Below are 13234 nucleotides of genomic sequence, written 5' to 3' on the forward strand. Positions count from 1 at the left end.
TGGAGGGTGGGGCGGGAACTGGGAGGAGGGGAGTTATGGGGGGGAAAAAAAAGAGGAACAAATGTAATCTGAACAATAAAGATTTAATTTAAAAAAAAAGAGTTTCTTGGCTATACTTGAACCTTCGGCTTTTCCACATATATTTCAGAATCAGCTTAGCTAACTGCATAAGTAAAATCAGTTGGAATTTTGATAGAAATTGTACTAAGTCTAAAATTAAATTTAAAAGGAACAGACATCTTTATGATACTGAGTGCTCCAATCCATGAACATGGTATCACTCTCTATCTATTTAAGACTTATTTAGTATCTTTCAATAAATTGTATCATTTTCTACAGATAGGTATTATAAATCTTCTGTTGGCTTTATTCCCAGGTACATCACTGTTTTTAACTTTTTATTTGTAAATAATTTCTAAGAAAAATTGCAAGAATAAGAATGTACAAAGAATACACATATATCTTTTGTCCAGATTCATATATTGTTAACATTTTGCCCTACTGCTTTAGCATTTATGCTCATTCTCTCTCTCCCTTTCTCTTTCCATGTATCTTTTTTTTTAACTACTTAAATGCAAGTTGAATATGTCATGGCCTGTTATTTTACATAACCATTGTAGAGTTGTCAACTTCAGTAAATATTACATTGATACAATAACTACTTTTATCTAATATACTGCCAATATTTTAATTTTGTCAATTGGTGCAATAATATCCTTTTTAAAAAATATATATTTTTATTGATTTCGGAAAGAGGAAGGGGGAGGGAGAGAGAAACATTAATGATGATGAGACTCATCGATCAGCTGCCTCCTGTAGCCCCCTACTGGGGATCAAGCCCACAACCCAGGCATGTGCCCTGACAGGGAATCGAACCATGACCTCCTGGTTCATAGGTCAACATTCAACCACTGAGCCACGCTGGCCGGACCAATAATACCCTTTAGAGCAGCGGTCGCCAACCTTTCAGACCTCACGGACCAGTTCGGCAACCGCTGCTTTAGAGTAACTTTTGCCCTCCAGTATATAATCTAGTTTAAGATCACATAGTGCATTTAGTTGTCATATCTTTTTTTTTTTTTTTTACTTTTTGGAGAAATTTTCCATCATTTTATTTTCTGCTTCGCACTCTAAGAATTAAAAGAGAAAATCATTGACAAGAGAAGTAAAAGGAAGGAACAGTTTTATACACGGCAATGTCACTGGAAAGGGACCGGCACTGAAGCGGGTCTGCCCTCGCACAGCCTGGAATGTGTGGGTTCTTGACTTTGTGCAAGAAAGATTTCATGATACAAGTCCAGGTGATTTTGAGATATGTGCACAAAAGCTGGGGACAGTGAAACAAAGGAAGGGCTTACGATAGAAGAGGCAAGATCATAGCAACAGGAGTGAGCCTCGGGTGAAGCTGCCTTGGCCCCTTAGAAAGAAAGTCACAGAGGCAGAGAAGTGAGCCAGCTGGGCTGCATGGACTCAGCAAACAAGTTACAGAGGCAAAAGTGGGGGCCCCTGGAGACAGGTTCAGAGGGTTAGCCAAGGACAAGTTGCCGCTGGTCCTAGTTGCAAGTCTCCTGCAAACCCTTAGACCTTAGAAGAAAGAAAGCAAAGACAGGCATCTGAGGAGAGAAGGGTTGAGAGAAGGCACAGGAATGCTTAAGAGAGAGCATGCCAGTTCTCATATCTCTTTAGTCTTCTTTAAACTAGAACATTTTTGCATCCTCTCTTGTCTTTTATGATATTGACTTTTTGAAGAATATAATGCCACTTATTTTTTAAAATGAATGCTTCTCACTTTGGATTCAACTGATGTATCTTTATGATTAGATTCAGGTTATTTCCAGCCAGAATATAAAATATTATGTCCACAGTGTATCACACCTGGAAGCACATGATGTCCATCTGTACTTATTAATTTTGATCATCCAATTATGATATTATCAGATTTATCCACTGTATAATTACATTTCTTTCCCTTGCAACTAATATACAATCAATACAAAGACACTTAAGGACCATTATTATATTTTTATTATGGAACTTTCAAATATATTCAAAAATATAGAAAATAGTATAAGCTCCCTTGTTTATTTAACAATTCAATAAATATCAACATTTTGAGTGATTATCAGAAAGCACATATCAGAAGTCATAAAATTTCACCTGTAAATATGCATCTTTAACTTTTACATAGCAATGTCATAATTACAACTAAGAATATTCATAATTCCTCTATATTATTCAGTATCTACTCATAATCAAAGTTTTATAACTATTTCATGTCCCATATTGCTTCAGAAAGCCTTATTTCTTTGCCTCCAATCTAGCTGGCTTGATTCCCAGTAGGATAAAGGACATCTTTCTCCTCATTCAGAGTCTCAGGCATGGCTGAAAGAAAGGCAAAGGCAGCCGCTCATCTTAACCTGAACCCTGGGTCTGTACTGCTAAGGAACTCCTCCATCTCTAAAACATTAGAACTGGGAGGAGGGAGGGATCCTCAGTACATAGATAGAAGGACGAAAAGAAGAAAGGAAGGAAGGAAAGACCCCAAATTCCTCAGTACATAGTTGGCTAAAACTTACTAATGTAGAGATAACCTATACTACAATTAACCAAAATTCTCTGGTACCTGAAAATCAGAATAAAGGTGATAAATTTTTAAACTACTTTATTAGGTTTTTAAAACATATTTTTATTGATTTGAGAGAGGAAGGGGGAGGGAGAGAGAGATAGAAACATCATGATGAGAGAGAAGCATCGATTGGCTGCTTCCTGCATGCCTCACACTGGAGATTGAGCCCACAACCCGGGCATGTGCTATGTCTGGGAATCAAACCCTGACCTCCTGGTTTACAGGTCGAGATCCAACCACTAAGCCACGCCGGCCAGGCTATTTTAAAAAAGAAAATCACTTTAAAAAAACTATACAAACTATTTTAAAGTTCATTTGGAAAAATAAGCATTCAAGAATAACCAGGAAAATTCTGAAAAAGAATCCAAATGAAGCAGGAACTAGCCTTCCCAATATTAAAACATTTTAGAAAACTAGAGTATTTAAAATAGCTTGTACTGGTACTTGGAAAGACAGACTAAGTAATAGAATTAAAAAGTCAAGAATCAACCCCTCTACATACAAGAATCCTATATAATAAAAGCTTAATATGCTAATTGTCCGGTTGTCAGGTCAACCAATCAAAGTGTAATATGCTAATGATATGCTAAGGCCACTCAAGTGCTCGCTATGATGTTCACCAACCACCAGGGGGCAGATGCTCCAACTGGTAGGTTAGCTTGCTGCTGGGGTCCGGCCGATTGGGACTGAGCCAGACAGGCCGGACATATCCTGGAGCCCTCCCGCAGTCCCTCCCAGCTGGCCAACCTCCCGAGCCTGACCCCGATCATGCACCGGTGGGGTCCCTCGGCCTGGCCTGTGCCGTCTCACAATCCGGGACCGCTCAGGGGATGTCGTAGAGCCAGTTTCGGCCCAATCCCGCAGGCCAGGCCAAGGGACCCCACTGGTGCACGAATTCTTGCACTGGGCCTCTAGTTCAATATATGATAGAGGTGGGATTCCTAACAGGAAGGAAAAGATCACTAGTCAGTCAATGGTGCTGGGACAACTACAAAGCCAATCAATTAAACCAGAATGAAGTGGGTTTCCTAATTCAATTCCTATGCCAAAATAGTATGCAAAATAGCATTTCATCTCAAAAGGATGAAAAAATCTGAGATTCAAAGAAAATCCCAAAACAAAAATACTAGGTGAATAATTACCAATGAAAAAAATCTTTTTTAAAAGATGTTTTTATTGATTTGAGAGAGAAGGGAGAGAGAGAAAGAAGGGAGAGAAGGAGAGAGAGAGAGAAACATTGATAAGAGAGAAACATCAATTGCCTGCCTTCTGCATAAGCCCCACTGGGGATCAAGCCCCCAACCTGGGCATGTGCCCTTACCAGAATTGAACCAGCAACCTCTCTGATGCATGGGTCAATACTCAACCAACTGAGCCACACTAGCCAGGGCCCAATTTTAAAAAATATTGGCCCTGGTAGGTTTGTTTAGTGGTTAGAGTGAGGACCGAAGGGTCTCGGGTTCAATTCCTGGTCAAGGGCACACCTCAGTTGCAGTTTTGGGGCATGTGTGAGAGGCAACCAGTTGATGTGTCTCTCTCACATAGATGTTTCTCTCTCTCTCTCTGTCTGTCTCTCTTACGCCCCCTCCTTCCTTCCTTCCACTCTGTCTCTAAAGATCAATGGGAAAAATATCCTTGGATGGAGATTAAAAAAATAAAAATACAAATCTTGGTTTAAGATGGCCTTATAGGTTTGCACAAAAACACAAAAGCCTTAAAAGAAAAGACTGATAACTATGACACAATAAAAACATATTCTACATGATAAATTACATAATCAAAGTCAAGATACAGTTAACTGAGAAAAATATTTGTGATACATAACATAGAACAATTTTTTCTTTAAATAGAGCTCTCAGAGATCAATCAAAAACTTTATTGTGTAAGCCAGGCAAAGAAAAAGATACAAAGATGGCTTTAAACCAGAATTTCTCAATTTCTGTACTACTGGCATTTTGAACTAGATAATTCTTTGTTATAGGGGGCTACCTTGTCCATTATAGGGTATTTACCAGCTTCCTGGACTCCAACTATTAGACTCCAGCCTCTTAATTTTGGCAATCAAAAATGTTCCCAGCCCTGGCCGGTGTGGCTCAGTTGTTTGGGCATTGTCCCTTGCGCCTGGAGGTAACCAGATTGGTTCCTGATCAGGGTACATGCCCAGGTTGTAGGCTCAATCCCCAGGGGGGGGACATACAGGAGGCAGCTGATCAATATTTCTTTCTCTCCCTTCCTCTCTCTCTAAAATAAATAAATAAATAAATAAATAAATAAATGTATGTATGTTCCTAGATATTTTCAAATGTCCTATGGGGGTCAAAAGTGCTCTTTTGAGGACTATTGCTTTAAACATATCAAAGATCCTCATCCTCACTCATGATTCAAATTTTTACTATAATGAGGTTCCATTTTTTCTCTAGATTTTTATGATCAAAACAAACATTTTTATTATCAAGCATTTTGCCGTTTGCCAATGTGTTGGATTAGAAAATCTCATTCATCCTTTTGCAGCGGCGTGCAACCTTTTTAGACGGCTATTAGTATTAGCTATCAAAATTTAAAGTGCATATATTTTTTGATCCAGCAACCTTACTTCCAGGAACTTCTCATGTGGATATACTCAAATATGTGCAAAGAGGTGAATATGTGGATAATCATTATAGCAAAGATGGTGTAACAAAAAACTAGAAATGATCTGATATCCAATGATGGATCTAGTTAAATATATTGTGGTACATCAATAGAATACTATGTAACCATGAAAAGGAAAGAAGAGTCTGGCTGGTGTTGCTCAGTGGTTGAGCATTGGCCTATAAACCAGATCATGGTTCGATTCCTAGTCAGGGCACATGCCCAGGTTGTGGGCTCAATCCCCAGTGGGGGACCTGCAGAAGGCAACCAATTGACAATTCTCTCTCATCATTGATGTTTCTATCTCTCTCTCCCTCTCCATTCCTCTCTCTAAAATCAATAAAAATATATTTTTTTAAAAAGGAAAGAAGAGTTATATGTATTGAAAATGTGTGTCTAAGACATATAGGTACAAATAGCAAGGCCCAGAAGAGAGTTTGCTACCATTAAAAGTTGTGTATGCAATGCAATCTACAGAGGATGCATTATAGAACAGTACACTTAAAACTTATCCTCTATAATAAAAGGCTAATGTGCAAATTGACCAAATGGTGGAGTGACCGGTTGCTATGATGCATACTGACCACCAGGGGGCAATCGCTCAACACAGGAGCTGCCCCCTGGTGGTCAGTGCACTTCCACAGGGGGAGCGCCACTCAGCCAGAAGCCTGGCTCAAAGCTGGCGAGCACAGCGGCGGTGGCAGATCGGGCTGAGGGCGCCCCCCCCCCAAGTGCACGAATTTCATGCACTGGGCCTCTAGTATAATCTTATTAACCAATGTCAACCCAATAAATTTAATAATTTTTAAAAATGTGGTGTGTGTGTGTTTAGGGTAATATACAAAATCCTATCCTACCCTATATAATAAAAGGGTAATATGCAAATCGACTGAATGGCGGAACAACCGGTCGCTATGATGCACACTGACCACCAGGGGGGTAGATGCTCAAAGCAGGAGCTGCCCAGCCAGAAGCCGGACTGATGGCTGGTGAGCACAGCGGTGGTGGTGGGAGCTTCTCTTGCCTCCAAGGCAGCGCTAAGAATGTCCAACTGCCAGATTAAGGGGGGAGGGGGAGCGGGGAGTGGGCCTAAGCTGTCAGTTGGGACATCCCCCCAGGGCTCCTGGATGCAAAAGGGCACAGGCTGGGCTGAGGGACCCCCCCACCATGCATCAGGTCTCTAGTATATTTATAAATGCACAGAATATTTTTGGGAAAATACCAGAGGGTAACAGAATTGTTAGTTAAGGATGACAAAAACTCACTTTTGAGCTGTTTAAATCTTTTGGTCATGTGTTTGCATGTTTCAAGCAAATCACATAATGGACATGCTCCTTAGCTCAATACACCCATACTTTATAGAAACAAAGCAGAATGGTGGGTTGCCAGGCGCTGGGGAAGGGGGGAAGTTGTTTAAATGGGTATTGAGTTTTCTAAGTTGAAAAAGTTCTAAAGATTGGTTGCACAACACTATGAATATACTTTTTGTATATGATGTTGTTAATCCTCACCCAAGATATTTTTCCATTGATTTTTAGAGAGAGTGGAAGGGAGTAGAGACAGAGAGAAAGAAGCAGATTGGTTGCCTCCTCTACGAGCCCCTACAAGGTCAGGGGTCCCAACTTGCAACTGAAGTACAAGCCCTTAAATGAAATCGAAAACTGGATCCTTCAGTTCACACTGGGACCATCAATCCACTGAGCCAAACCGGTTAGGGCTGAATATACTAACTACTGAACTACACACTTAAAAATGGTTAAGATGGCAAATTTTATTGTGTATTTTACCACAATTAAAATCTTTTTAAAGCGAAAAAAAATCCCTGGACCAAAATATCTATAAGATTAGTTTTATTTGTTACTAATTTGAAAATCACTTTTTAAATATTCCATTATTTTATTATTCCAGAATTGAGCCTTCTGCCCAAGAGAACAACGCATTGGGCGCACAAGTGTGCCAATGACCTTTCACCTAAAACTTTCATGCCTTCAGCTATTGCTCAAGCCAAGATGGGGCCGGCCCTACGGGCGGCGGGGAACCCACTCAGGACACTTTACCTGCGGAAAAAGTTTATATATATAGCTGCCACCCTGAAGTACACAACTTTGGGTTACTTTTCAAGCGTTATCGCAATTCTAGGAACACTGGGTCCAGCGCGATCCAGCATTCCGGAGCGCGACGGGCAGCTTCATAAACCCTCCCACCACCGCGGCCGCCGCCGGGCCCTCGGGCCATCCACTAAGGCGCACTCCGCGCGGCCCGGTCTTTCCCCGCGGCTCCCCATCCCCTTACCCGGTATTGGGTAACATGACTTTCGCTGCAGTTCGGAATCGGGGGCGACAGCAACGGCAGCGAGTGTGTAGTGACAGGCTGTCCTTTCCTCCGCATTTAGTCCCGCCCCAGGCCCCGCCCCGAGGCCCCGCCCCGAGGTCTGCGAGGACGGGGTACCGGAAGCCGGACGTTGCTGAGTGCGCTTGCGCACGCAATGGGCCCGCTCGGCGCTGGTTACCACTTCCCCTTACCTGGCCCTGGAAACCCGCTCTCTGCGCAAGCGCCGTGGGAGACCACCATGCCCCGCCCCTCTCGCGGGCTCTACAGTGACAATCGGTCTCCAGCCCGCGCGTAGATCGCTGGGCGCGTCACCTGCTGCATACGGCCCATTATGGACTCCTGGTCACGGGGCTGCGTTCCTTTGCCAGCGGGGTCTCCGTTTGAGTCGAGCTTTAGGACCTTGATTCTGCCCTGGGAATGCTTTGCCTCTCGGACTTATCTCCTGCCATATGCAAACCTGGGCGTCTGTCCGGCTGCCCACCCTCCCTCGGAGGCTGCCCTCAGGAACGATTTTCCCTGCAGATACTTTAGGTCCGAAGCCAGCGAGTGTCGCATGTGGACTCCCACGGAATCTGGACTAAAGCCGGTCTGACCTCGCGGGGCTGTAGATGGCACTGGTGGGGGGCAGCTTCTGGATCAGAGCTCTTTGCAATAGTCACACCAAAGAATTCAGTTAACTCTGATTTTTTTACTCTTAGCCGATATCTAATCGAGGCAATCTCCAAACTCAGTGACGCAATAAGGTTAATTCTGTGATCCAATATTGCTTTTGGTAGTACATCTTGGACATGACTCAGCTACCCTAATGAACTAAAGACTGGCATATATTTAGGTAGACATGAAGAAATTGCTTTGTATTGTGAAATGGTAGAACAGGATGATTAAGTTCTTTCTGGGACTAGTTAGAGAAACCAGCCTGGAGACTCCCTGAAGAGCTCTATTTACTCATTTATATCACTTGCCAGTCCCCTATAGACATTTGAATTTACAATCCATGATATGGTGTTTAGATGCTCGGGAGGAATTTTCTTATTCAACAGATATTAGCTCCTGCTATGTGCTGGTCACTGGAGCTACAGGCAGGGCAAAAAAGACAAAGGTCTCTGTCTATGTGGGAGGAATGAGGAGTAGCCAATGTGTACTTTAGACTATCCTATATCCTATATAATAAAAGCCTAATATGCAAATTGACCAAATGGTGAAACAACTGTCAAACGACCGGTCGCTATGACACGCACTGACCACCAGGGGGAAGATGCTCAACGCAGGAGCTGCCCCCAGCCTGCAGGCCCCAGGCCAGCCAAGGCAGGTGCAAGCAGACCCCCCCACCCCACACCCCCCGCCATTGCCCCACAGAGGGAGGCGACTGGGCGGCACCAGGCTGGCCAAGGCAAGTGCCAGCAGGGGCCCCCCAATCACCCACCGGTCTCCCCATAGATTAGCCCTGATCACTGGCTAGGCCTAGGGACCCTACCTGTGCACGAATTTCATGCACCGGGCCTGTAGTTGTAAATATGAAGTGTTTTAGAAAGATTATTGATAAGGACTGTCATTAAAAAAAAACTATACTCAAGAAAGTGAGTATAGAATGGAGAAAATATTTTCAAATCAAATATCTGATAAAGTCTAGTATCCAGAATATATAAAGAACTCTTAACTCAGCAACAAAAAGATGAACCCAATCGAAAAATGAGCAAAGGATCTGAGTAGACCTTTCTCCAAAGAAGTCATACAAATGGCCAGCAAGTACATTAAAAGATGCTCAACATCATTAATTATTAGGGAAATTCAAATCAAATTCAAAATGAGATTTCACTTTACACCCAGTATGATAGTTATAATAGAAAAAAAAGGAAAATAAGTGTTGGCCAGGATGTAGAGAAATTGTAACCTTCTTACATGGCTGATGGGGATGTAAAATGGCACAGCCACTTTGGAAAACAGCTTTCAATTCCTCAAAAAGTTAAACATCTGTTACCAGCTACTGGATATTCACATGCAATTACATTTTTAAATGCACACCCGAGAAATGAAAACATTCAAAATAACCACCAGATGGCACTGTTATTTAAATATTCAAAATATAATACCACAAAATGTTAATTAACAAAATTGTAATAAATTATAACCTGATTTGGATTAAGGCAAAAATAGCATGAGGTTCTCTGTAGGACTCCCATAAAGGGGAAATAAAAAGAGGTATACATTTGAAATTCCTTAAAACTGCATCATTAAAATAGTACATTTTTATATTATTTAAATTATCATAAAATAGTCAAGCTTGTCTTCACTTTGTGACTTCTAAAGTCTATTAAGTTTAATTCTCCAATATTAAAAAGTAATTCTCAGATACATAGGAAATTGAAAATGCCAACTTAAATTGAAATATCAAAAGTTAAAACATTGAAAACTTTAATATTAAATTATCAAAAAAGGACTCTTGTAGCCGAAACCGGTTTGGCTCAGTGGATAGAGCGTCGGCCTGCGGACTGAAGGGTCCCGGGTTCGATTCCGGTCGGGGGCGTGTGCCTGGGTTGCGGGCACATCCCCAGTAGATGTGCAGGAGGCAGCTGATCGATGTTTCTAACTCTCTATCTCTCTCCCTTCCTCTCTGTAAAAAATCAATAGGGCGCACAAGTGTGCCAATGACCTTTCACCTAAAACTTTCATGCCTTCAGCTATTGCTCAAGCCAAGATGGGGCCGGCCCTACGGGCGGCGGGGAACCCACTCAGGACACTTTACCTGCGGAAAAAGTTTATATATATAGCTGCCACCCTGAAGTACACAACTTTGGGTTACTTTTCAAGCGTTATCGCAATTCTAGGAACACTGGGTCCAGCGCGATCCAGCATTCCGGAGCGCGACGGGCAGCTTCATAAACCCTCCCACCACCGCGGCCGCCGCCGGGCCCTCGGGCCATCCACTAAGGCGCACTCCGCGCGGCCCGGTCTTTCCCCGCGGCTCCCCATCCCCTTACCCGGTATTGGGTAACATGACTTTCGCTGCAGTTCGGAATCGGGGGCGACAGCAACGGCAGCGAGTGTGTAGTGACAGGCTGTCCTTTCCTCCGCATTTAGTCCCGCCCCAGGCCCCGCCCCGAGGCCCCGCCCCGAGGTCTGCGAGGACGGGGTACCGGAAGCCGGACGTTGCTGAGTGCGCTTGCGCACGCAATGGGCCCGCTCGGCGCTGGTTACCACTTCCCCTTACCTGGCCCTGGAAACCCGCTCTCTGCGCAAGCGCCGTGGGAGACCACCATGCCCCGCCCCTCTCGCGGGCTCTACAGTGACAATCGGTCTCCAGCCCGCGCGTAGATCGCTGGGCGCGTCACCTGCTGCATACGGCCCATTATGGACTCCTGGTCACGGGGCTGCGTTCCTTTGCCAGCGGGGTCTCCGTTTGAGTCGAGCTTTAGGACCTTGATTCTGCCCTGGGAATGCTTTGCCTCTCGGACTTATCTCCTGCCATATGCAAACCTGGGCGTCTGTCCGGCTGCCCACCCTCCCTCGGAGGCTGCCCTCAGGAACGATTTTCCCTGCAGATACTTTAGGTCCGAAGCCAGCGAGTGTCGCATGTGGACTCCCACGGAATCTGGACTAAAGCCGGTCTGACCTCGCGGGGCTGTAGATGGCACTGGTGGGGGGCAGCTTCTGGATCAGAGCTCTTTGCAATAGTCACACCAAAGAATTCAGTTAACTCTGATTTTTTTACTCTTAGCCGATATCTAATCGAGGCAATCTCCAAACTCAGTGACGCAATAAGGTTAATTCTGTGATCCAATATTGCTTTTGGTAGTACATCTTGGACATGACTCAGCTACCCTAATGAACTAAAGACTGGCATATATTTAGGTAGACATGAAGAAATTGCTTTGTATTGTGAAATGGTAGAACAGGATGATTAAGTTCTTTCTGGGACTAGTTAGAGAAACCAGCCTGGAGACTCCCTGAAGAGCTCTATTTACTCATTTATATCACTTGCCAGTCCCCTATAGACATTTGAATTTACAATCCATGATATGGTGTTTAGATGCTCGGGAGGAATTTTCTTATTCAACAGATATTAGCTCCTGCTATGTGCTGGTCACTGGAGCTACAGGCAGGGCAAAAAAGACAAAGGTCTCTGTCTATGTGGGAGGAATGAGGAGTAGCCAATGTGTACTTTAGACTATCCTATATCCTATATAATAAAAGCCTAATATGCAAATTGACCAAATGGTGAAACAACTGTCAAACGACCGGTCGCTATGACACGCACTGACCACCAGGGGGAAGATGCTCAACGCAGGAGCTGCCCCCAGCCTGCAGGCCCCAGGCCAGCCAAGGCAGGTGCAAGCAGACCCCCCCACCCCACCCCCCCCGCCATTGCCCCACAGAGGGAGGCGACTGGGCGGCACCAGGCTGGCCAAGGCAAGTGCCAGCAGGGGCCCCCCAATCACCCACCGGTCTCCCCATAGATTAGCCCTGATCACTGGCTAGGCCTAGGGACCCTACCTGTGCACGAATTTCATGCACCGGGCCTGTAGTTGTAAATATGAAGTGTTTTAGAAAGATTATTGATAAGGACTGTCATTAAAAAAAAACTATACTCAAGAAAGTGAGTATAGAATGGAGAAAATATTTTCAAATCAAATATCTGATAAAGTCTAGTATCCAGAATATATAAAGAACTCTTAACTCAGCAACAAAAAGATGAACCCAATCGAAAAATGAGCAAAGGATCTGAGTAGACCTTTCTCCAAAGAAGTCATACAAATGGCCAGCAAGTACATTAAAAGATGCTCAACATCATTAATTATTAGGGAAATTCAAATCAAATTCAAAATGAGATTTCACTTTACACCCAGTATGATAGTTATAATAGAAAAAAAAGGAAAATAAGTGTTGGCCAGGATGTAGAGAAATTGTAACCTTCTTACATGGCTGATGGGGATGTAAAATGGCACAGCCACTTTGGAAAACAGCTTTCAATTCCTCAAAAAGTTAAACATCTGTTACCAGCTACTGGATATTCACATGCAATTACATTTTTAAATGCACACCCGAGAAATGAAAACATTCAAAATAACCACCAGATGGCACTGTTATTTAAATATTCAAAATATAATACCACAAAATGTTAATTAACAAAATTGTAATAAATTATAACCTGATTTGGATTAAGGCAAAAATAGCATGAGGTTCTCTGTAGGACTCCCATAAAGGGGAAATAAAAAGAGGTATACATTTGAAATTCCTTAAAACTGCATCATTAAAATAGTACATTTTTATATTATTTAAATTATCATAAAATAGTCAAGCTTGTCTTCACTTTGTGACTTCTAAAGTCTATTAAGTTTAATTCTCCAATATTAAAAAGTAATTCTCAGATACATAGGAAATTGAAAATGCCAACTTAAATTGAAATATCAAAAGTTAAAACATTGAAAACTTTAATATTAAATTATCAAAAAAGGACTCTTGTAGCCGAAACCGGTTTGGCTCAGTGGATAGAGCGTCGGCCTGCGGACTGAAGGGTCCCGGGTTCGATTCCGGTCGGGGGCGTGTGCCTGGGTTGCGGGCACATCCCCAGTAGATGTGCAGGAGGCAGCTGATCGATGTTTCTAACTCTCTATCTCTCTCCCTTCCTCTCTGTAAAAAATCAATAAA

The 13234-nt window shown here is 43.1% G+C and overlaps 1 protein-coding gene across 2 annotated transcripts in view; it reads right to left on the reverse strand.

Annotated features, from left to right (window-relative positions):
* The window catches only part of HSDL2 (hydroxysteroid dehydrogenase like 2), a 48028-nt gene extending 37342 nt beyond the window's left edge, over positions 1-10686 (reverse strand). The window contains exon 1 of one of the 2 annotated variants that reach the window (XM_005859746.2): positions 10567-10686. In XM_005859746.2, coding sequence (XP_005859808.1) covers positions 10567-10583 — 17 coding nt within the window. In that variant the 5' untranslated portion in view covers positions 10584-10686. Of the gene's footprint in view, positions 1-7549; positions 7670-10566 lie in introns of those variants that run through there. The other variant, XM_005859745.2, reaches the window with a different exon arrangement.
* Between the last annotated feature and the right edge of the window lie 2548 nt (positions 10687-13234).

Source organism: Myotis brandtii, unplaced genomic scaffold (genome assembly GCF_000412655.1).
Source record: "Myotis brandtii unplaced genomic scaffold, ASM41265v1 scaffold13, whole genome shotgun sequence".
NCBI classification, from domain to species: Eukaryota; Metazoa; Chordata; class Mammalia; order Chiroptera; family Vespertilionidae; genus Myotis; species Myotis brandtii.